General features: G+C 39.8%; 1 protein-coding gene across 5 annotated transcripts in view; it reads left to right on the top strand.

Moving 5' to 3' along the window:
• Nucleotides 1–295: 295 nt before the first annotated feature.
• CAMSAP2 (calmodulin regulated spectrin associated protein family member 2) overlaps nt 296–25,894 on the top strand; it is a 171,928-nt gene continuing 146,329 nt past the window's right edge. For all 5 annotated transcript variants that reach the window (XM_077824526.1, XM_077824522.1, XM_077824523.1 and 2 more), the window contains exons 1-2: nt 296–652; nt 17,050–17,309. In XM_077824526.1, coding sequence (XP_077680652.1) covers nt 514–652; nt 17,050–17,309 — 399 coding nt within the window. In that variant the 5' untranslated portion in view covers nt 296–513. The remainder of the gene's footprint in view (nt 653–17,049; nt 17,310–25,894) is intronic.

Consider the following 25,894-nt stretch of genomic DNA (forward strand, 5'->3'; position numbering starts at 1 on the left):
CACCGGGGGTCTCCGCTGCGGGGAGGCGAAGGCGCGGGGGCCGCGCCGCGCCCGGAGCCTGCGCTGGGAATTTTGACATCTCTTGTGTCTCAGCGGCGGCCGGGCAGGGCCAGGTCCCCGCTTCCTGCCGCTGCGGGGAAATCACGGCCAGCTCCCGCGGGGGCTCCGTCCCTGCCGGCGGAGGGCGGGGGGATCCCCGCGGGTCAGCCCTCGCTGGGGGGGGGTATTTCCCTAGCAAAGGGAGCGGGGGTTATAAACTTGTCATTTTGGGGGGCGGGGGCCTTGCCTGGATGAATTGAGACAAAGAGCGAGGGAAGGAGAAAGCAGAGGCTCTGCTACGTTCCTGGGCAGAGGAGGCATCACCCCATATGGACAGCTGAGTTCATCATCACCGGAGGCGGCGGCGGCTGCTGCGTCTATTTTGTATACGGGTTTTTTTTTATTATTATTATTTTGTGGGGGAGGACTTGGGAAGAATAATCATGTAAATAAAAGAGAAGGTGCTGTAAAAAGATGGGGGATGCTGCAGACATCAAGGAAATGAGAAAGACGTTCATTGTTCCTGCCGTCAAACCTTTTGACCATTATGATTTCACCAGAGCTAAAATCGCCTGTAATCTAGCGTGGCTGGTGGCCAAAGCCTTTGGGACAGGTAGGTGGCGTCTTCTTCCCTTTCTTTGATGCTGGTTCCTGCCTGGTCGCTTCACTACTGCAGACGTGAGCCATTCCCAAGGGAATTGCACGGGAGAAAATCACCTTGATCTATTGCTTGATCATGTGGTTTTTATTTTCGAATACCTGTTGTCTTTTTTTCTTACGTGAATCAACGCTATTTCCGTCACTGAGTGTCATGTTTTTGTGTCTAATTGCGTTTATTTGGGGGTATTCAGCCTTACAAAACTCTGTGTATTGTTTTTCCATTCACATTTTTTGTTGTAATACAAAAATAGTTGTTTTCCGTTGAAGAGCTGGGAGGTAGAGGGGGATATGGATGTGCACTGTTAGTTTTGATATGGGTGATGGTAAGCCTATAGTCACTCAGATGCGTAAAGATTAAGCAATAACCTGGATTCCAGGAGAAAGAGCATTTAATGTCAATTGTCATCCAACCCTGTATAGAATTCTCTCTGTCTGACTGTATAACATTAGTTTATTTTAATGCTTCTGAAAAGTATTAGTTCCATGTTTCGAAAAACCAGGGCCTTCAGGAATATCAGACTTATATCAGAAATATTACTAAGAATATCTTTTGAGGGCAAACATTTAAAAAATACAAAAAATGTGTGATTTAACTATATCATTATTTAATTTTCAATTTATAAAACAGTTTTGTTGATATTTTTGAAAGAAAGAGTGTGCAGGAACAATCAATCATTTCCCCCCTGTCCTCTGTAGAATAACAGGAAAAGGTTTCTCCTTTTGGAATTCTGCAACAGTTGCATATGTAGCCAGAGTACTGTTGCATATTGTAATAGGGCAAAAAGATGTATCTTTTTGATGTCATTAGGAGCTGGTAATACCCGACAACAGCCTTTCTCTTTGTATTTAAAAAAAAAAAAAATTCCATGACTACTGGCTGTGCTATCTATTAGCAGTTTCTGTATGAAATAACCATTTCTGGTTATTGCAAAGCAATTTATTTTGTACAATACTTTTATATTTTGTAGAGCTCAGATTCATGATCTCTTTTTAATCCATGCAAATTTGAGCACTAAAAGGCTAAGGCAGTGAAAATTCTTGGAATAATTTGCTTTGGGGTCTTCAGAGGTGATGTAATTTAATGTCCTTAGGTGATTCAGTTCTGTAGGCTTGCATGTATATGAACTAAACAGGTCTTTCTCCCCCCCATGATCATATGAGGTATAGAATATGCACTGTGGCTGCAGATTCAGATATGGTAGAGTTTTATTCTGGTGTGGCTTTGCAAATTCTTTAGGCGATTGAGCTATTTTGGTTTTTATTAGCTGAGTTTGGACTGAATGTGGAAAGCAACCTGTAGGGTTCTTTCTACTTAGCTTTCTGTAAAAGTCCGATCCAAACCAAATTCCTTTACTTTCCTTGTCCCTCCCTATGGTTTTCATTCTAAGAGATACACAAGCAAATGCAACAAGTAATCAGTTAAGAGCAGATATTCTCTGCTTTTGCCTTTTAAATTCTCTGTTAGTATTTGACCCACTTAATGCAACTAATGGAAATAATGTCAAATAGAATTGTATACAGCATTAAAGTATTCCAGATCATAATTTTGTGACTAATTTCAAGTCAGTATTCAACTCCAGGAACTACTACCACGTGGTATATTAGAATTTGAGGGTGAGAGCGTGGAAGTATACATAAAACTTGTATGTTTGAAATGCATACATTACCTTTAGACGTGAAACAGAAGCAGAATTGGAGGATTGACCATCTCCTTTTCATATTTTTAAAGCTCTCCCTGGAATAGATTACAACTTTTTCTTCAAAGAAAGCCATATTTCTACTACCTGCTGTCATATGTTTACCCAAAGGAACTACAAAGGATGCTTAGTGTGTGTGAATATCTCATTCCATATATATAAAAAAACCTTGAAGTGACAGATTTTGAAGTGATCACTAATGAAATAAGGGGTTTCAAAACTTTGTCCTAAATTCACAGAAAATACTGATCAATAACTATCTTGCATTTCTCCCTTCATTCTGCTTTCCCAAGTTAAAATACTGTTTTCTCCATCAGATAATTCCTTATCTTGGAGAAAAGTCCTATCCCTCCACCATCTGTCCATTTTGGACGAGTTCACATGGTTTCTTTTGTGGTATAAAAAGCATCTTCAGTTTCTTCTTTAGACATATTGTACACACATGCAATATGTAAAAATGTACATTTGGGGTCTGATAGATGTGCCTTGTTTTAAATGCATGGTGCAACACAAACAAAAATGTGGGTGACTCTTAACAACTTGGTTGTGCTATAGAAGAGAAACCTGTCCTCTCCAAGAGGACTTCTGAAGTATTCTGTGGGGGGCAGTTATGCTTTACCAAAATCAAGGAGTCAGTGCTATCCTTGTTGGAGTGGTGTCTATGGGACTGATAATAAACAAACATACAGTTCCAGATTCAGCTCTGTTACATCTGTGCAATGTCATGGACTTTAATGAGGTTGTGAAGGGATAAGAGTAGACTTTGTTTAACCCTGTATTTGCATATGATATGAGCCAAACATACAGCACAAGAACAGAAGATGTATGGGGGAAATAGTCATTTAAAAACATCATATATGAAGCATGAATGAGATTGAAATGACTTTGAATATAAAAATAATGCTAGGAATTTATGCTTCCTTTCAGTCTTATTCCATCTCCTGTAGCATCCATTTTCAGTTCTTTCAGAGTTAGGAAGAAACACAATCTTCTCCTATGAACCATAGCTGAAATTTAACTGGGTACATCAATGCATAGTCTTAATTCAACATAATATAACTGCAAGCAGATAAGTCCTAAGCCTATGTTGCCCTGATGGTACTTGAGAGATTTAAGGTTTCAGAGTGGTAGCCGTATGAATCTGTATCAGCAAAAACAAGGAGTACTTGTGGCACCTTAGAGACTAACAAATTTATTTGGGCATAAGCTTTCGTGGGCTAAAACCCACTTCATCCGATGCATGGAGTGAAAAATACAGTAGGAAGATATATATATACACACACACACACACAGTACATGAAAAGATGGAGTTGCCTTACCAAGTGGGGGGAGGGAGAGGAGTCAGTTCTAACGAGGCAATTCAATTAAAGTGGGCTATTATCAACAGGAGGAAAAATCACTTTTGTAGTGGTAATCAAGGTGGCCCATTTCAAACAGTTGACAAGAAGGTGTGAGTAGCAATGGGGGAAATTAGCATGGGGAAATTTAGTTTTTGTAGTGACCCATCCACTCCCAGTCTTTATTCATGCCTAATTTGGTATGCAGTTTGCAAATTAATTCCAGTTCTGCAGTTTCTCATTGGAGTCTGTTTTTGAAGGTTTTTTTGTTGAAGAATTGCCACTTTTAAGTCCGTTATTGAGTGTCCAGGGAGGTTGAAGTGTTCTCCAACTGGTTTTTGAATGTTACTCAGACCTTCTTGTCAGCTGTTTGAAATGGGCCACCCTAATTACCGCTACAAAAGTGATTTTTTCCTCCTGTTGATAATAGCCCACTTTAATTGAATTGTCTCATTAGACCTGACCCCCCACTTGGTAAGGCAACTCCCATCTTTTCATGTACTGTGTATAAATATCTTCCTACTGTATTTTCCACTCCAGGCATCAGATGAAGTGGGTTTTAGCCCATGAAAGCTTATGCCTAAATAAATTTGTTAGTCTCTAAGGTGCCACAAGTACTCGTTGTTTGAGAGAGTTAAGTTCAAGATTCAAATTTAAATGAATGCAAATAAACAAACGATTCTTTTAGCTTCTGGCTACTGTTTAACTGCAAGTACTAGTACTATATAACAAGACTCAGACAAATGGAAAAGATATTTCTCTAACATAACTGTATATGATATATTTTGGTTCTTAAAATTTTGGGACACTGTTGTGGAATTCAGGTAATATCACAGTTGAGTCATAAATACAGAAACTTTATGTCCCAGACAATGGTCTTTGAGATTATATGTATTTCTTATTTTTATGAGCCATATTTACAGTGATTATTCAGGCTTTAATATGGTTCTAATCTAGCGGTCAGTATGTGTTGGTCAAATGAACTTAATACGTTTTGTTTAATGTATTTAGCTCAATTTCTTTCCTAACATAAGCATAATGCAGTGAGAGCTTGATTTCTTCTTGTGTTTGTTTTAGAGACTTGGAAATATTAATATTGATTTGTTGCATTATGTTTGTACTTAAAACTACTTTTCCCTAGAAAGACCTTTATGAAATGACTTTCTTTTGGAGAGAATCTGCACTAGAGATGCATTTTCATCTAACATAATGAAAGGAAGCTTCTTAAAAAGTTCAAGGTGCTGGGAAGCAGAGGTGTTTTAACTGTCAAATAATTTAAGAGATTTAGAAGTAGCTTTATTCTTCTAATATTTCAAAGGGGAGATGATCACAAAAAGTAAGACTTCCAAAATCTTGGGAGTGGGAGTGAAGTTTGATTGAGATTTTGGAAGGGCAATCTTTGGGTTTAAATCCACAAAGAATTACCATGTATGCTAAAGTCTATTTAATTCAACAGACTACTCATGAGATTAGTGGTTTGGAAGAAAACAAGAACTTGCCTTTAGTTTAGAAAATCTGCTTTCCATACCAAATGGCTGAAATCTGCTGATATTATATTCCTTATGTACCTTAAAGGAGGGTAGGCCTGACTAGTGAAAAGAATTGAAATACATTGTAACACGGTGTAGGTCAAGGTTCCTCCCCCACTCTGAACTCTAGGGTACAGATGTGGGGACCTGCATGAAAATCTCCTAAGCTTACTTTTACCAGCTTAGGTTAAAACTTCCCCAAGGTACAAATTAATTTTACCCTTTGCCCTTGGAATTTCCACTGCCACCACCAAACTTTAACTAGGTTTACTGGGAAACGTAGTTTGAACACATCTTTCCCCCCAAAATCCTCCCAACCCTTGCACCCCACTTCCTGGGGATTTTGGTAAAAATCCTCACCAATTTGCATAGGTGACTATAGACCCAAACCCTTGGATCTTAGAACAATGAAAAAGCATTCAGTTTTCTTACAAGAAGACTTTTATAGAAGTAAAGGAATCACCTTTATAAAATCAGAATGGTAGATACCTTACAGGGTAATTAGATTCAAAACATAGAGAATCCCTCTAGGCAAAACCTTAAGTTACAAAAAAGACACACAGACAGGAATAGTCATTCTATTCAGCACAGTTCTTTTCTCAGCCATTTAAAGAAATCATAATCTAACACATACCTAGCTAGATTACTTACTAAAAGTTCTAAGACTCTATTCCTGTTCTGTCCCCGACAAAAGCAGCATACAGACAGACATAGACCCTTTGTTTTTTTCCCTCCTCCCAGCTTTTGAAAGTATCTTGTCTCCTCATTGGTCATTTTGGTCAGGTGCCAGCGAGATTACCTTTTGCTTCTTAACCCTTTACAGGTGAGAGGATTTTTCCTCTGGCCAGGAGGAATTTTAAAGGGGTTTACCCTTCCCTTTATATTTATGACAGTGTACGAGAGACTTACGCCCTTAAGATCTTTGCCAATCTTTTGAAGACATCTCAAGAGTTTGTGTTCTTTCTCTCTTAGAACCATAGTCACATTAGAAAGTGAACTATTCTGAGAGAATTTTGAAAGGCAACTCTATAGTGAAAACAGGTCTACACAGTACAGATTCGGGGCGGGGAATCCTTTTCACAATTAAGGGGAATCAGACTGATTTTTTTTAAGCTCTAAGTTGCAAAAACAAATTAGATACAGTATAAAATTTTGGGCCAAATTCATTCATGCTGTTATAATATTGAAGTAATAGACTACAAAGCACTTTATTCTTGAGCTTGCATTAAGCAGGAGTTCTGAAAAGTTTTTACCTGATAATTCACTTTCTCAGAATTATGCTGCAGATGCTCTACTAATATGTGGTGGGAGTCAATATAAACAGTCTGGGTCTTTGTTGGAGATTCTAGAATCTACTATTCCCATGGGAGACATTTTAAAAGGGTTAAAGTTAATACAGTAAAATAACTGAAAGCTTTGGTTTAGATGAAGAAACCACACAAGAATGACACTATGTATAAGAGTACAGATTTTGGTTGGGTGGGGTTGCACATATGTACCAGATGTCTAGTGGACACACTTCTGTGTTAAGAGTAGGTATGGTATGAGGCTTTGTTGTCAGTGCAGAAGATGTGAAGTATCTTGGTGTAAAGTTTTCTGATACATCTGAGCAGAAGTTATGTGGAGTTATGGTTATAGAATTGAAATTGTTTGAGCTAAAATATCCCAATTGCAGGTATGGAAATAATCCTGTAAATGATTTAAGTGTAATGTTAACTTAGGTTCTCCTAGTTTTCTAGTTTCTGTGGTGGTGTGTTTATTTTTGGTTAAGTTTCTGTAAGACGGTTTAGAAGAACTAATGTGAAACACATTGATGCTTGAACTGGAACTCTTGATGTAATGGAGTTTGTAAGGTGCACCAAGATTTGCATCTACTAGGCTCTGAGTTCAAGTGTGTGTAAATTTTGAACATCTACCAGCTTCAGTGCAGCTTACAGGTTCCTCAACCCAAAAACCATTGAGTGTGGTGCAGTTTAGGAGTGCATTAAACCAAATACAAGTGACTTCCATACAAAGTTGGGAAAGCAGGTAGAGCCTGCTCAGTTTGCAAGTTAAATGTATATACTGTGCACTGAATAAATTCCAGAGAGATCCTCACTGCAAATTCTTTAAGAACATATAAATGGCCCTACTGGGTCAGACCAAAGGTCCATCTAGCCCAGTATCCTGTCTTTGGACAGTGGCCAGTGCCAGGTGCTCCAGAGGGAATGAACAGAACAGTTAATCATCAAGTGATCCATTCCCTGTCACTCATTGCTAGCTTCTGGCAAACAGAGGCTAGGGACACCATTCCTACCCATCCTAGCTAATAGCCTTTGATGGACCTATCCTCCATGAATTTATCTCGTTCTTTTTTGAACCCTGTTATGGTCTTGGCCTTCACAACATCCTCTGGCAAGGAGTTCCACAGGTTGACTGCCTTGTGTGAAGAAATATTTCCTTTTATTTGTTTTAAACCTGCTGCCTATTAATTTCGTTTCGTGGCCCCTAGTTCTTTTGTTATGAGAAATAGTAAACACTTTATCTACTTTCTCTATACCAATCATGATTTTATAGACCTCAATCATATCTCCCCTTAGTTGCCTCTTTTCCAAGATGAAAAGTCCCAGTCTTCTCTCTCCTCCATATGGAAGCCATTCCATACCCCAAATAATTTTGGTTGCCCTTTCCAATTCCTATATATATATATATATATATATGTATGTATATGTATATAAAAATAAAATTTTGAGATGGGCCACATCTGCACACAGTATTCAAGATGTGGGCATACCATGGATTTATATAGAGGCAACATGATATTTTCTGTCCTATTATCTATCCCTTTCTTAATTATTCCCAGCATTGTTTGCTTTTTTGACTGCCAATGCACATTGAGTGGATGTTTTCAGAGAACTATCCACAATGACTCCAAGATCTCTTTCTTGAGAGGTAACAGTTAATTTAGACCCCATCGTCTTATATGTATAGTTGGGATTATGCTTTCCAATGTTCATTACTTTGCATTTATCAGCATTAAATTTCTTCTGCCATTTTGTTGCCCAGTTACCCTGTTTTGAGAGATCCTTTTGTAGCTCATCACAGTCTGCCTGGGTCTTAACTATCTTTTAGTAATTTTGTATCATCTGCAAATTTTGCCACCTCACTGTTTACCCCTTTTTCCAGATCATTTATGAATATGTCGAATAGGACTGGTCCCAGAACAGACCCTTGGGGGACACCACTCTTTACCTCTCTCGATTCTGAAAACTGACCAGAGACACCTACCCTTTGTTTCCTATCTTTTAACCAGTTACCAATCCATGAGAGCACCTTCCCTCTTATCCCGTGACAGCTTACTTTGTGTAAGAGCCTTTGGTGAGGGATCTTGTCAAAGGCTTTTTGAAAATCTAAGTACACTATATCCACTTTGCCCCCAGCCTTAAAGTTTAACCTAAAGAGTGAAGGGTGAGATTGATCCTAGTGGACAAGGACAAGTAACTTCTGCATCAAGACACAGGAGTTGATCTCTTAGATAACTGGCTCCCAGGCCATTCAGCGCTTCATAGATTCTAATCAATATATTAAATTGCCCTCATAGTTGAATAAGAAGCCATGCAGAGTACAGAATATTGATATTGTGGGCATATAGTAGCTTGCATCAGTCAGGTTTGCACTAGTTGCAGCTTCAGGGTACTCTTTCAAGGATAACCTCTTTTGATTGTACAGTATTGTAACCTGAAGGCTGAATTGATTGAAAGCCATGGCTCACTATTTAGAGGTTCTTGTCAGAGACCGTGATCTTAGTCTCTTGACCAACCATAAATAAAAGGCAGTGGATCCAGTATGACCTTGAAACTACAAATGTTTTGGGAAAGTAAACTTGCCGGTCTGGCCCACTCCTCCAGATGCTTCCCTCTATTGTTTCACTTCTGTCTTATCAGAACTGAGTCTGAGCTAGTTTCCCTCCATCTGCTTTCTCACCTCTGTTAGTTCTTAGAAGGTGCAGAAACTGCCATATAAGTTTGACAAAAGGGAGATAAAAATCGAGTGTCATTTATATATTGGTGATGATGAAGGTCGCAACATTTCATAGTCTTTCCTAGCAGCTGTAATTATATACCTGAACAGCAACAGGGACAGCACAGAGGCCAGTAGAAACCAATACATGCTTTTCTACTTCACGGTCATGTAAAGGTTTAGGATTTCTCTTAGAAAGGATTGATTTACTAAAGGGCCACTATCACAAAAGTCCACAAGCAAGATGGTCATTTCTACTGAAGACTGATTGTCTAGTAATCAACAAGGATATGGTCATTAAAAAGAGTTCATAGAATCATCTTTTTTCTGTATGATGCCCTCGCTTGAAAACGGATTGACGTGAGGTGACGTGAGTACAGCTGTTTTTAACTTCACTCTTTCAGTAACCTTCCTTAGGTTTCAGAGTAACAGCCGTGTTAGTCTGTATTCGCAAAAAGAAAAGGAGTACTTGTGGCACCTTAGAGACTAACCTATTTATTTGAGCATGAGCTTTCGTGAGCTACAGCTCACTTCATCGGATGCATACCGTGGAAACTGCAGCAGACATTATATACACACAGAGATCATGAAACAATACCTCCTCCCACCCCACTGTCCTGCTGGTAATAGCTTATCTAAAGTGATCATCAAGTTGGGCCATTTCCAGCACAAATCCAGGTTTTCTCACCCTCCACCCCCCCACACACAAACTCACTCTCCTGCTGGTAATAGCCCATCCAAAGTGACAACTCTCTTCACAATGTGCATGATAATCAAGGTGGGCCATTTCCAGCACAAATCCAGGTTCTCTCACCCCCCTCCAAAAACCACACACACAACTCACTATCCTGCTGGTAATAGCTCATCCAAAGTGACCACTCTCCCTACAATGTGCATGATAATCAAGGTGGGCCATTTCCAGCACAAATCCAGGTTTTCTCAACCCCCCACCCCCATATGGGGTATGGGGGGGTTGAGAAAACCTGGATTTGTGCTGGAAATGGCCCAACTTGATGATCACTTTAGATAAGCTATTACCAGCAGGACAGTGGGGTGGGAGGAGGTATTGTTTCATGATCTCTGTGTGTATATAATGTCTGCTGCAGTTTCCACGGTATGCATCCGATGAAGTGAGCTGTAGCTCACGAAAGCTCATGTTCAAATAAATAGGTTAGTCTCTAAGGTGCCACAAGTACTCCTTTTCTTCTTCCTTAGGTTGGTAGCAATAAGTTGTGAGGGTAACAGTAAGTGGCCATGTTACTATGTGGCTAGCATCCTGACTTGGAAAGAAGTACTCATAAGTACTATCAATAATGAGTTTCTCATGCCATGAATAGTATTGTCCAACTCACAGATCTCTAAGTGCAATTCCCCAAAGACCTAAGATGCTGAAGAGCTCAGTGGATGAAATTCCACCAGAGAGCTCGATGGATTCCTACCTCTTTATCGGATAGTGAACTCATGGCTCTGAACAAAAGTCTGATCCAGTCAACCTTGTCAGTAAAATAGATGGAAAAGCTCTTCAACATTTTGTTATAGAAAGCAAATGAGCGAGCACTAAACCAACCAAAATTTTGAACAGGTCTTCGTGTCAAGACACTGTTGTTATGCCAGGGGAAAATGTGGTTGGGGTGTGTGTGTGGTTTGTTTTCTTTTTCTTTTTTATTGCAACTAGTTCTGTTGTAGACAGAAACAAATGAGGAAAATCTAGATTAGACAGAGTTCCTGTGGAATAATTTAGCCGTAAGCCTCAAAATTGTGTTGCATTAATTTAAATGGAGCATGTGGGGTCAAAGATGTTAACGTGACCACGTTACTGTCCAACATTAAACAGCTTTAAACAAGGTTCGAGGTTTGGTATACAGAGATCTCTGCCTGCTTAGTACCATGGCAAACACACCTTTTATTAAAAGATTATAAGAATATTTAAGGTACAGAAAAAAAGGAAAAACAGAGAAAACCTTTGAAATGTAAAATATTAAGTAAGATCTTTATTTTAACAACATTCCTTGTTCCCTTTCACTGGTGAAAGTTTTAGACGAAGGCAGGGAAAAAAATCCTGACAGTCTTTTAAATAACTGTCCTTTTTTGTGGGGGGGAAGAAGTTAGCTAAGATGGGCTGGAGCTGTTGTTGTTAAAGTCCTATTCCATTTCCTAAAAGGAAAAACAAGGCAAACACATGAAGGGAAAGAGAAGACCAGCAAAGGTAGAAAATACAGTTTCTGTCTCTGGTGTTGACTCACCTTACAACCTCACTGCTGGGGAAAATACAGGCACAGCACATAGTCTTATCAGCCACTCCAAGATCTGGAATGCATCCGATGAAGTGAGCTGTAGCTCACAAAAGCTTATGCTCAAATAAATTTGTGAGTCTCTAAGGTGCCACAAGTACTCCTTTTCTTTTTGCGAATACAGACTAACACAGCTGCTACTCTGAAACCTGTCCAAGATCTGGCTAACTTTTACCAGCAGTGAGCTTTGTAGGGCATTGGTTTTAGCTGCTCTTCGGTGACAGGTTTATAGCAGTGTTGCAAATTATTCTGGGTTGACTGGCTAAACCAGACTTTTATTAGACAGAAAGGGGTAAAAAAAAAAAAAAAAAAAGTGAGAGGAAGGAGACAAAATAAGGTGGGGTAGGAAAAGGACCACATAGGAGTGAGGGAGAAGGGGAGACAGTCTTACATCCCAGATAGTGGCTGAGGTTTAGCTGGAGTTGCTGGAGGTGTCATTTAGGTCCTTCCTCTTATGCCTGGTGTGGCCAGGATATTTTTCAGGATCAGGATGTGTTACATTGGATTTCACGGTCCTAGGTGTTGGTGGAGGTGGCAGCCATGATGGTGAAGCTTGGTCCTCCACCTTGTCTTGTCGAGTTTGCCCAGTGTTTGCATCTGTCCCTACATGTTTTCTCCCCAAGGTTTTTTATTTGTTTGTGTTTTGGAACCTCAAAAGGGAATGATGGGTGGAATAGCCCAGCCCCTCCTTATTTTGTCCACCAATTAAGTCTGACTTCTGATGCACCAGCTGTGGTTCACTGATTTCTGGTCTGCACACTTCTCTTGTTTACCAGACATGATCTCCATACAGTCCTTGAGTTATATCAGTAGGTCTTTTCATGTAGACTAATTCAGTCTGTCTCCCTTTTTCACCTTTTCCTATCATTTATTGTTCTAGGTAAGGGTGCAAGTTTGTCACAGAAGTCACGGATTCAGTGACTTTTCTTGATTTCTGCAGTGGCTGGTGCGCCTTGCTCAGGGGCAGCTCAGGTAGCCCTTGGGGCAGTCTTGGGCCACCGCAGCAGACTTTGGGAGTGGAATGGGGCAAGGGTATGGGGTGGGGCAGGCTCTGAGCAGTGCTTACCTGCGGGGCTCCCCGGAAGCGGTAACATCCCCATCTCTCAGATCCTAGGCAGAGGCATAGCCAGGCACCTCTGCGCATTGCCTCCGCCTGCAGGCACTGCCCCTGCAGCTCCCATTGGCTGTGGTTCCTGGCCAATGGAGCTGCGGAGGCAGCACACAGAGTCCAGCTTTCAACATCTGGAGTAAGAAGAAAAGGAGTACTTGTGGCACCTTAGAGACTAACCAATTTATTTGAGCATGAGCTTTCGTGAGCTACAGCTCACTTCATCAGATGCATACCGTGGGGGTGGGTTTTTGGAGGGGGGTGAGGGAGTGAGAGAACCTGGATTTGTGCAGGAAATGGCCTAACTTGATTATCATGCACATTGTGTAAAGAGTTGTCACTTTGGATGGGCTATCACCAGCAGGAGAGTGAATTTGTGTGGGGGGGTGGAGGGTGAGAAAACCTGGATTTGTGCTGGAAATGGCCTAACCTGATGATTACTTTAGATAAGCTATTACCAGCAGGACAGTGGGGTGGGAGGAGGTATTGTTTCATATTCTCTGTGTATATATAAAGTCTGCTGCAGTTTCCACGGTATGCATCTGATGAAGTGAGCTGTAGCTCACGAAAGCTCATGCTCAAATAAATTGGTTAGTCTCTAAGGTGCCACAAGTACTCCTTTTCTTTTTGCGAATACAGACTAACACGGCTGTTACTCTGTAACATCTGGAGTGAAATCCTGGCCCATTGAAGTCAATAAGAGTTTTGCTGTTGACTTCAGTGAGGTCAGAATTTCATCCATAGTGTCCCCACCCCATCCCTGCTCTCCCAGAGGAGCTCAATGCCCAGTGTACCCACTGACTTCAACTGGCAGGGATTTTCTTCTCAAAATCAGACTGTAGTTGCTAAAGTTTCTTCCCTAAAATTAGACTACTTTGGAAATGTGGCTCTCTTTTTATATGTATCTCAATAAAATGGATACAATAGATAAATTTCATTGTTCTTGGGTATTTGTAAAACACTGCAAGATTTTCAGTATTACAAAAAGTACAAAGGTTGGTATAGTAACATAATAATCTTCTGTATCCCGTATTTCAAGTTCTGTCATCCTTGCATATTCTGGCTTCTCCTGCTAGTTAATCTCCAGTAGTGACTCCAGACTGGTGCCTGGATAGAAGCATAAAACTTACGACAGTCTTGTTCCTTTTGCCATGTGTAATGGTCTCTTGCATGCACCAGTCTAGAGGATATCTTGAATTATGTTCTTGCTTATTACTATGTTACTATTTTATTGCCTTATTTGTACAGTGCCCAAAATGTTAGGTGTTCTGCTGACACAGAATGGGACAGGTTTCTCTCTCAGAAGAGCTTAAAGTTTAAATGGGCTATATACAGACACGGAAAGAAGGATTACGACGAGAGAGCTGGAGGCAGGAGGCATGTGGAAGGAATAAATGGAACTGGTTATTCGGTTGCTTAGTTGTAGAGTAAATGCTTTTTTAATAGCAAATTGGAAGGTCCTGTGTAGGACTGTGAGGAAACAAGTGTTTGATGTATCTGTAGGTGGTGAGGGAGGCTTCATGGTGTACAGTAGTGGCTCTCAACATGTTCCATACTGGGACTGTCTATCCAGTTAGCAATACAAGAAGGGCATGGTATTTGTGACAACCACCTCTGCCGCCCTCACAAGTTATCTAAGCTGAGAACCCATGTGTAGAGGGTCCAAGGGAAGGATTTCCTGGTGTATGTGGCAGTATAGGAGTAGAACACATGATTGTGGAGGTAAGAGATAGGAAATGTTATTGCAGTTATTTTACAAAATGGCTACTGAAGTGTTTGTCACATATCAACATACATAGTTTGTCAGTGTGTGTTGAACTATGAATATTCCTAAAATTTCAGATTGGTATCAGAGTAACTGTAAAAGTTTACAGTTCACTTGGTATTTTGTAAAGGTGATAAGTTCCTTGACAGCTTAAATATATTAAGATTCATTTTAGGGCACGTGATCAGAGAATAATCAGTAGAAATGTATGACATAGCAACTAAACTTCCTTCATTTGATAAAAAGAGTAGCAAACCAGCTAGAAATGCATATGGCATCCTCTCATTTTCCTGTAGAGGGTTTTAGTTGAAGATGTGATGAACTTCAGTTTTGGTTTTTGATTATCTTACAGTATTTGTTCACAAACACGTCAAACTAGTCACAGCACGAGTAGTAAGGACCCTTTTTATATTGTTTCATGTTTGAAACTTATGGCTCAAAATCCACTAAACTAATGTATACAGTTAAACTGAGGCTTCAGTCAAATAGGATTCATTGTGCTATGTATGAAATGTTCAGACATCAGTATTGTACAAAATCATTTCTATAAGTGTAGGTCTGAGACTTATTTTTTAAGGCATAAAAAACCCTTTTTTTTTTGGCAAGATAATAGATTAAAATTGGGAAAGCCAGCAGATAAATTGTTTAATTGTGAAGAAGTAACTTTTGTTTGCCAGTGGATTTAAAGGGCATCAATTAGTTTTGCAGACAAAACATTATGATCTGCATTTTAAGCCTAAGATGTCAGACTCCTAGCCAAACTTTAGCTAATGGTAACTTTTTTCTATTTATTAAATTAGAAAAGTCTCTCTTCCCTCTTGATATATTGAATCTGCAAATCAGAAGCAACATCTCATCCAACATTACCTTTATCTTGGTGGGGGACTGAGGGAGGCATTTAGGTACACATTTTGTTTAAAAACCTAGAAAAAACATCAGGCTTCTATTCCCCTTATCTCCTCCCACAACCAATTGATAAAAGAAAGGTAGTTCTTTAAAAGCTAAATTAAGGAAGCACTTTGACTTGATGTTATCAATGAAAAGATGATCCCATGATATTCTGTTGTTCCCACCTCCCTCCCATCCTCTGTGTGGATTAAGAATAGAAGTATGGCCATATTGGGTCAGACCAGTGGTCCATTCACCACCCTGGACTTTAAGTGGAATTGGCTGGAATTGGAGTGTCCCAGTAGAGGATCTGCTGGAGGGACATGAATGGAAAGGTGGGGTGGGGCTGAAAAAAGCACTCACGCCCCCCTTCCCTGGTGAATTGTGGGGGTTTTCACTTGCACTGCACATTTTATCCACCAGGTTAGTCCCAGACATCTAATAGTTAAGGTGCGGCCTGATTAAACCCATATCTAATGTCTCGTGTCATTCTTTCGGCATAGCCAGACAACCAGACCAGTATCCTGTCTTCCAACAGTGGATAATGCCAGGTGCTTCAGACTCCTAGTCAGGTCTTTCCTATCCTGTCACATAAGCTAGAAAGAGCCTACAGTTTTCCTTGCTGTTTCTTCTTGGCCCTTGGCTCTTGTTTCTCCCTTCCCTGTCACAAGTGAATGGGCACTGAAACTCCAGCCCAAAGACTGGACATATGGTGTCTTGTCCCACAAATGATACCAGTCTAGCATGCTTTGGGGTGACTGAGATTGCACTTCTAAGAATAGACGATCACCAAATGCCATTGTAATGCTTTTTTACGTATGGGAGTGGAAATCCTGAGGCAAGATCTAAGTCCTATCTGACATTAGTGCCAATATTATTTTATTTGATGTAATGTCGTTTTGAATTTTTATAGCTGTTCAGGTATACTTCTAAATGGGCTATTTTTTGATTTGTACATCTTATGTCTTTCATGAATGATGCATCTGTAATAACTGGTGTATGGTACTTGGGAAAGTTGTCATGGCTTTTCCTGTAAAGCTTGTGATAGACAGCATTGTGCCAATTTTGTGTGAAAATCTCAGCATAGTTTGACAAATTCTTGTGTAGCTTTTTGTTGGCTCTGCAGCCATTCATTGGAAAGAGAAATGCACTCTGTTAAAAGGAAGTCAGTTACACACACTTCCTGAGACAGTGTTTACATATTTCAGCAAAAGGGTATGGCTCTTTTTTCTCCAGAAGTTTTATGTACATTAGAATGTATTATTATTCTATTTCCATAAAATTCTGGAATGAGACAGATTGTGTTGAATCACAGCTGACTGACATCATTTTGACTTTGTGGCTTGAGCTATGAAATATGACACGAAAAGAAAGGAGGTTTGGCCATAAACTTGGAAAAGCCAAGACATTTTGAATTAATGCTGCTTTAAAACCACATCTTGGCCATGTTGTGCTTTGCAATGTAAACCCACTGGGTTTTCTCCCCATGCTAATACCTATGGCCAAATTTTGTTTAACAATATTACATTTATAAGTAACTTTCACTTCTCACTGTATTGTTCAGTTCTTACTCTGTAATGGGGTTCCCCATAGATGTGTTAAAATAATGTAGAAATAATTATATAAAAAGGGATACTTCCTAGCTAACAACTTTTATGTAAAGTGTGTACGGATTCGGTACCTTTCCTAGTACTGTGAAGTGTTGTTTATCTGATTATATCTTTTGATTCTTGCAGAAAATGTTCCAGAGGAATTGCGAGAACCATTTTACACAGACCAGTATGACCAGGAACACATTAAACCACCTGTTGTTAACTTACTGCTATCTGCTGAACTCTACTGTCGTGCTGGAAGTCTTATTCTCAAGAGTGACGCTGCAAAACCACTTTTGGGTCATGATGCTGTTATACAGGCCTTGGCACAGAAAGGTCTTTATGTCACTGATCAAGAGAAGTTGGTAACAGAAAGAGATCTGCACAAGAAACCCATTCAGATGGTGAGTGTGGCTTCTGTATTTTTTTCCTTGGTGCTCCTAATAGCAGTATAATTATTTATGTTTGACTTAAGTCTCATCATTACTTTTATCTCAAGAACTATATTCAGTTAACTTGTGGGAGGGTTAAAGACTCCCCCTTGTCCCCCCCCCTTGCCTCTCCCTTTCAAAATGGGGAGTAAGGGAGGATTCCAAAATTTTGAGATCACATCTTTGAAATTCTTTCAGATACCAAAACAAAACACATTTTCCTCCTACAATTCAAGTGTCATTTCATCTGTGTTTCTGTTCTAATAGCACTTTTCTGTGTCTGTGCATTCCCTTTCCTCTTCACCAGTTCTCTATACCTCTAAAGAATAGCTCATAACTTATTGACTATGGAATACTTAATAGTTCTATAAATTTGTAGGTTTTATATAAATTTTAACTTTATTAACATGGTCAGCTGTGACTTTTCACTTTGTAAAAATATATTGAAATACAGCTTGATATAGCCTAAAATGGGAAGTTGACTTTAAAGGCAGAAGGTGAAATCTTTCCTTTATTGAAGTCCATGGCAGTTTTGCCATTGACTTCACTGGGTAAGGATTCCACCCAGAGTGGCTTATTCTCTGAATACTACAAAAAGTTTTTGTCAAGAATAACTTCTGGTCTTGGGCTTTTATCTCTTAGTCATTTCTGAAATAGAGGAAATAAGATGAAAATGTAAATGTTACCATTAGTCTGTCAAATTCCTCTGAGTTGGGTGTACTCTAGACCTTCCTATTACAGGGGTGTTCCAAAAAATACTGCAGTAGAAAGTACAAGCAATACTGGAAGTGCTTCAGCAGCTAGCATAAGGGATTTCTCAGGAACATCTGTGACTGGATGACTCTGGGAAAATATTCCTATAGACTAACTTGTAACATGAAGATGATTTTTTTAGGGATGCTGAGTGACACCTAATCAGGCTTAAGAGCTACAATTTAAATAGTTATCTTTGGAAGGGGAGAAGAAGCTGGTGTGCTTTGTACCTTGTCACAGCTGCCTTTGTAGGTATGTTACTGTGATTTTGTGTATGAAAGGAAATACTGCCTTTTTCCAACTCTTCAACCTTTAGTGTCTTGAAGGGCAAAGTTCAGAGTTTGGATTAAATCCAGTAGGTTCACCCTGATATCAATTTTACTAATCTGCCCTGAACAAGTGGAATTTTCCTCTGTTTTTCTTTAGTGGTTTTTAAAACAGTATTGAGATCCTTTTAAAAAGCAAATTCTCAATGACATAACAGAATGTCATAGTCCAATACAACAATACATAGTATTCCTATCAGTTACTTAATCTGTATAAAACATTCCAGTGAACAAACCAATGGTACAACTGTTAACAGATATTGTCAATATTTAGTTCTGTACCTAATACAAACTACAATACTAATTAAAGCCAGGCTCACCAAAGGCTTTTGGTTCCAACAGTTACTATAGTCTGAAGACAGCCTTTTAAAAAAAATTTGATTTGTGAGAACTGTGTGTGTATATACACTCACCTGTGGAGAATGGATACATTTGGATAATTATATTAAAACCTTATTCTGTCACTGGATTTGTTTACATATGACTGAGAGAAAGGGGTTGCTGTTGGTTGGTTATGCAACATATTAAAAATACAGTAATGAGAGATGAAGCATGGCTGTCCACTACAAAAGATAATTTAGAAGCAACTCTATTAAAGAAATAATCACAATGTGACTTCAATACATAAAGTTGAGCTGCTGGAGACATTTTGCTTTATTTGTATTTCACTAGTGACCATGCCCCAATCAGTGTGCTAGAAGCTATATAAATGAGTAAACACAGCCCATGCCTTGTAGGATTTGTAGACTCCCTAAATGAAATCCTGGCCCCTGTGAAGTCCATTGCAAAACTCCCCTTAACTTCACTGGGACTAGGATTTTGCCTCCAGCCCATAGATCTAGCGAAGATAATCTACAGGTTGGTTCTGTTTCTCTCCCTCTACTTATAGAGCAGATTTGCTACAAGGAACCTTCTCTTTTGTTTTTCATAATTCCTATTTCTAGATGCATAGTGAAGAAAATGACTTAAGTCATCAACCCAATAGCTGAACCTACAGCTTCAATTTTTCCTGGATCTCTTTCACTTGGAATCTACTTTCTGAAATCTGCTCAGCACTACATTTGGTAGTTGTTGTGGTCTCAGCAGTTCTGCAGCACTGGTCTGGGAATAGAAATAAATCTACACAATAAATTTGTTAGAAACCCAAGTTGCTAAAAAAAATGTTTATTCTAAAGTGTGAGATTATGAGCAAGCAGTTAACATGACTTAATCTGCATCATGTTTATATTGCCAGGAAATATTTAGGCCTATTACTTATTTTAAAAAATGCACAGAACTAAATTCCTTAAAGCGGCTTCAGGGTTTTTTTTAAAAAAAAAATGGATAACTCCCTTCAACCTTGTAGAGCGCTCTGTTTTGAAGACAGTGTTCCACAGGTTGTAGTAAGATAAGGATTTAGCCAGGTTTTTTCCTGAACAAAATGAACATTGAATGCAGTTGATTTGTTTTCTTCACTCCATGTTGACATTGTTGATTTCTCTTAATAAAATAAAAAACAAAGGCTAATCAAAGAACAAGGGGGCATCTCAATGAAATGAAAGGCAACACATTTAAAACTACTTTTTTTAACGCAATGTATACATAGCAAGATATTGCTGAGGCCAAGAGAAGTTTAGGGTGACAGATTGTAGACTTGTATATGGATAATGAGAACATTCAAAATTTCATGACAGAACATACGAGGGATGTAAACCCTCATACCTTAGAGCAGTGATTCTCAACCAGGACTTTGGGGCCCCCTGGAGGGCTGTGAGCAGGTTTCAGGAGGTCTTCCAAGGAGGGCCAGCATTAGACTTGCTTGGGCCTAGGGCAGAAAGCTGAAGCTCCAACACCTGGGGCTGAAGCTGAAGCCTGACCAACTTAGTTTCCCAGTGCCTCCTGTAGCAGGGGGCCTAGGTAATTTCCCTGCTTCCTACCCCGTAATGCCAGCCCTGGCTTTTATATGGAGAAAAACAGTTGGTGAGCCATGGAGTTTTTATAGCATGGGACGGGGGGCCTCAGAAAGAAAAAGGTTGAGAACCCCTTCCCTAGAGCATACATGAGCAACTATCTGACTGGGATAAGCAACAAACTTCTCCTTTTGTGCAGTTCACTCATTATGGAGTGTTTTGTCCATTCAGAAAAATCTGGTGCTGGTCACCTTTGGACAGGATACTGGACTAGATGGTCCAGGAGTTCTATATTGAAAGCAACCTAGAGACTTTATTGTAGAAGCCTACTGCCTGCTTTCTCAGTGACCTGGATCACAACAAGCACACAATACCTGTGCTCAAAATTCTGCACTGCTGGGAGGCAGGGACACAGGCTGGGGCTGCTCAGGCCCCATGCCCAGGGCAGGTGGAGGGACCCAAGCTCGCCCATAGCTGCCAGTGTGACGCTCCAGTGGGGAGGGGGCTTGGAGCCACAGCCCAGCCACAGTAAGAGCTGGGCAGGCAGCTGTGGGGAGCTGTGTAGCAGACCCTCGACCTGTCCTGATCAGGGGACCCGAGCAGCCCCCAGCCCATGTCCCTGCCCACTAGGCTTCCCACCCAGGGCAGGTGGAGGGTCTGCACTGTGATTCCTCACAGCTGCATGCCTGGCTCTTACCCAAGTCAGAGCCCTGCACGGATACAAAATTGTTATCTGCATCTGCCCTGCTATCCTCAGAAATGGTCCACGGATATAAAACTGCTCCCTGCAGATTTGCAGGGCTCTATGGATTGGGTTTATCATATTTTGTACTTCTAAAATTACATAAAAGTGTGGCAGATGTATTTGTAAAAATCAGTACATAAATAAAATAGCCATAGATACAGACAAGGTACTTGAAACCTCCTTCTCTCAGAAATCAAAAAGGTAATTTTTATGTTGGCTAGTTTTCTATCTAACGGAGACCTGAAAACAAATAAACTCATCTGTCCTTTTTGCAAACATTTAATTAAAGGAATCATCCTCAACCCTTTAATACTATGGCGGAAAATAGTTCTGACATTCTCTTCCTGCTCAGGGTAACTTCCTCTGAAGTAAGGAGTGAGTTATGTGGTGCAAGACAACAGGCTGTTTTGAACAGTGCACTGATAGTAGCAAGGGAAGATCATGTCATGGAATTCTGGAACTCCCACAAAGTCCAAAGATGGTTATTTCAGACACCTCCAGTATTCTGGACAAAAGGACTGAACACCACCTCCATATAGTAAATGAACTAATAAAGAATGAACCCTGCCATGCAACTGACATGATTCAAGACATTTGTAATGTCCACAGCTTGATAGAGCCTCTGAGAACCACTCTAGTAGCCAAAGATAGCAGTCTTAACAGTCTTGAGGGAGCTTACATAAATATTAGTGTTTAAACTAATTGTCAGTGGCCTTTGTTCATTCTACATGAATGGTGCTTCCTATCCTCTCCCTCCCATTCAATGTAATCTCAGCACCATAAATGTTCAGTTTACAGACATAGTGACTGGAGCCTGGAGGACAGAAAAATCTATCTGGTCACCTACCTGGATTCTTCAAATCTTAGGAAAAAAAAATCTTGTCAGTACTTTAAGGTTTTAATGGTTTTGTTTTGAAGTCCCAAATAGGTATAAGGCCTTCATGTTAATGAGAAGCAGGGAAGGGCTTGTGTCTAGGAAATGTATAAAGTGGTAGATGTTCAGCTATGTGTGCTTAGAGCAGTAGGTTAATTCAACTGTGGGAGGCTTGAGAGCATGGGAATCTTTTTTCCTTGTTACAACACTCTTTGTGTCACCTCTCACCATAAACTTGGACTTTAATTCAGAACACCTCTCTCTTAACAGTTTTCTGTGATGCAACTCCACCAGGATAGAGGGGCTCTAGTGCAAAAAGTGTTTGAAATAGTCATGTGGTGGTTGCTCTTCTCTATTTGAGTCAGAAGAGGTTAGAATAGGCTAGACCTAGTTCAGTTTTCAACTGTAGAAAGAATTAATTGGGGGAACAGCTGCAGAAAGGGAAGAAGTTAAAACCCAACTGAGCCTTCTGTTGTATGTAGTGGAGTTTTTTTGTTCATTTGTTTAATTTATATGATCGTCTTTGACCAGTTGAACTAAAAGCAGGAAGCAGAGCCACTGGTTGAACCAAATCACAGGAAAATTGACATTTTGTTTTTAATGCCTTCTGCAAAAAAGTCTTAAGCATGACTTTTCTCTAGTTTTGATCCCTTTAATGGTTGGTTTATTTACATGTATAGTATTTGCCTTTATTTTTTTCCTAGGAAAAACATAGTATTCTTCAGGTCTATATTAATACAATACTTGTAAGGGTTTTTTTTTAATTCCACAGAGAGATCATGTCAGGGGTATATTTTGTTTTGTTTGAGGAAACGTGTCATATTAAACTTCAGTGAATTTGTTCCTTTCTTCTGGTTTCAGAAAGCATGCCACATTTCATAATTGTAGACTATGGGAACTTTGTTATACATAATTTTTTTTCTAGATGTTTTTGCTTTACAATAGCTACATATTTTCTTGTACTGTAGTAGGCTACAACTTTATTGAGCTGCATTTTTGCCTCACCAATGCTGCCATTGTTTTAAAAAAGGGCTTTCTCAGTTGTTTCCCTTTAATCTGGGGGGTAGGGGCTGGGAGCTCCAGGGTCCCCCTCCGCTGGCGGCTCCAAGCTGCTGGGGTCCCCTCCCTGCCACCCACCACAGCTGGGAGCTGCTGGAGTCCCCCTGCTGACCACAGTGGCCTGGGAGCATAGGGGGTCCCTCTTGCCACCTGCGGTGGCCCGGGAGCAGATTACTTGGATTTAGGAATAGAGAGCATGCTGATGAAATCTACTTTGGAGGATAAAGCTAAAATTCAGAGGGTTTTTGATAAATTGGAAAACTGGGCTATAGACAACAAAATGAAATTCAACAAAGACAAATGTAAGGTGCTACACTTCGGGAAGAAAAACCAAATGCATAAATATAGAATGGAGGAATAACTGGCTTGGCAGCAGCACAGTTGAGAAGTATCTGGGAGTGGTGGTGTATCACAGGAGTCAGCAATGCAATGCTGTTGCAAAAAAGCAAAGGCAATTTTAGGTTGCATTTACTTAGGCATAGCATGCAGGTCACAGGAAGTGATAGTACTGCTCTGTTTGCCCCTGGTTAGGCCTCACCTGGGCTATAGTGTCACCAATATATGGAAAGGATGTAGAGAAACTGGAAAGGATCCAGAAGTGAGCAACAAAGAGGGATGGAATGCAAGTCATATGAGCAAAGGCTGAAGGAACTGGGTATATTTAGTTTGGAAAAGAGGAGATTAAGGAGGGACAGGATAGTGGTCTTCAAATACTTGAAAGGCTTCCATAAAAAAAATGGAAAAGTTGTCATCTCTTGCACAGAGGGCAGGACAAAGGGCAATGGGTTCAAATTAAATTATAGCAGATGTAGATTAAATCTCAGGAAAAACTTCCTAACTTTAAGAGCAGTAGGACAATGGAACAGACTGCCTAGGGAGGTTATGGAAGCTCCTTCACTAGAGGCTCTCAAAAGGAGGTTGGGTAGCCATCTGTCTTGGCTTGCTTACCCACAACAAGTTCTGCATTTTGGAAGGGGATTGGACTAGATGACCCCTGCAGTCCCTTCTAACAGTATGATTCTAAGTAGTAAGGAACCAGGTGAAGCCACCCACTGCAAGTAACTGGGTTGTGGTCAGGTTCTCCCATCATCTGGGAAAAAAAACCTCAGGGCAGTCCTTTACAGGTTCACATATTTGACTGGTCCTCCGCTTGCTGTGTCTGATCCTAGACATGAACAATCTCTAAATTATCCAGTTTACATGTTTGGAGCAAAATGAACAATGTGAAAAAGCAGAATTGTAGCATGGGAACTATTTGGATTCATGTGACTAACCTCTTTCCTTGAGGTGAGAAGGGATTGAACACCATTGGGTGGGACTATAGTAAGGATCCCTTCCTTTGCTCTCTGCATCCAGGAAGGAGTTCTAGGGATGTGAAAAAGATATTCTAGCATGATGTGGCATCATTATATGATGCCATTTTTGTGACAACATAATTATGTGATAATGCAATATTACAGTATTACAAATCATCTCGATGTGACTTAGTAACTTTCTACAGTTCTGTCAAATGATAGTGTATCTCCTCAGGTAAATAGAGAGAGAGTTTTCAAATACTTTTAAAATGCAAAATTTTCATATGAATCTGCCCATGTATCTGATTTAGAGAAAAATTCTTAAACCATTGTCCATCCAGGTGCAGGGCAGATGCACTGGAGAGAGGGGAGACAAGACTGCATGTGTTTTGTTGAAGGTTAAAGAGCCCAAAGTGCCACTACTGCAGGCCTGGCATTTTGCAGGGGAGGGAGTAAAGGATCCACACAGAGTGGATCATCTCGAAACACCTCCCACCTGTCTTCCTCCTGCATAGGGAAATGTGGACAATTTTGGCTTCAAAATACATTCTGGAGTCTAGAAAATTGTGACCAGAGTATACTCTGCATCTAACTTCACCTATCTTCAGAAAAAATGAGCCATGTCTCCAAATGTTTCCATGTATAGTCATTCAAACACAGGAAGATGGGAGCGAAGAATGTGAAGAACATATTAAGTATCTTCTAATAAGTGTATTTACAAGGTGGCTACATTTTGACCTTATCTGGGAAGATACTGTTCAGTTACTCAGCTCTTTATTTACTGCAACAGTAATCTCAAATTTTCACATATGCACAGTGATTTATAAAATATTTTAACTTAAAACTGTAAACACTTCTGCAAACATTAATCCTCACAAAATCCTTATAAGGGTAGTCCCACTTTTGCAGTTGTAAAACTAAGTAGAGGTTAAATGAATCAAACAAGGTACCAACAGCAAGTGAGCTGAAGCCCTGGGATAAGAACTCCGGACTCCCTGATTTCCAGTGTTCTATACTACCTTTCATGATAAGATTTAGTTCATAGTTTTTTATATTTTGTAAGTGGTTGTATACTATTAAAACAATTCAAACCCGTTAACCTACTGTTCATTTTTTAAATTGGTTGTTTATGTCTAGAGTAGACAGAATCATCATTTTTACATGTTTAATGTGTTTTAATAGCTAGGAAAAGGTGGTAAGGTTCTCTCTGAATTAGCATACTTTTGAGCTCCAAGCAAGATATTAACACACACAATTTGTATACTATACTGCTGGTTTTACCAAGGCTGGATTTTAAAATAAATAGGCTTTGTAACAACCATTCTAATATTTGTTATCCTCCATTTAGTTGCCGCGTACCTTCTTTTAATACCCTTTTTAAAAAGTGCATTCTGTGAAGAAAACTGCTTAAAACCATTCTCCCAACACAGTCCATCTAGATTTAAGACTATCTCTTGGTATGCTAAAATGTTGACCACTGGAGACTTCAATGTAGAAATTACTACATTTGTTTACCAACTGGAATGGAACTTTGAATGTGCCAGTATTGGTATCTGTAGCTAGGGTCTATAACTCTCTAATCCAATAAGAAAATTTATGCCCAATGCAGATTTTGGT

Source organism: Eretmochelys imbricata, chromosome 8 (genome assembly GCF_965152235.1).
Source record: "Eretmochelys imbricata isolate rEreImb1 chromosome 8, rEreImb1.hap1, whole genome shotgun sequence".
NCBI lineage: Eukaryota > Metazoa > Chordata > Testudines > Cheloniidae > Eretmochelys > Eretmochelys imbricata.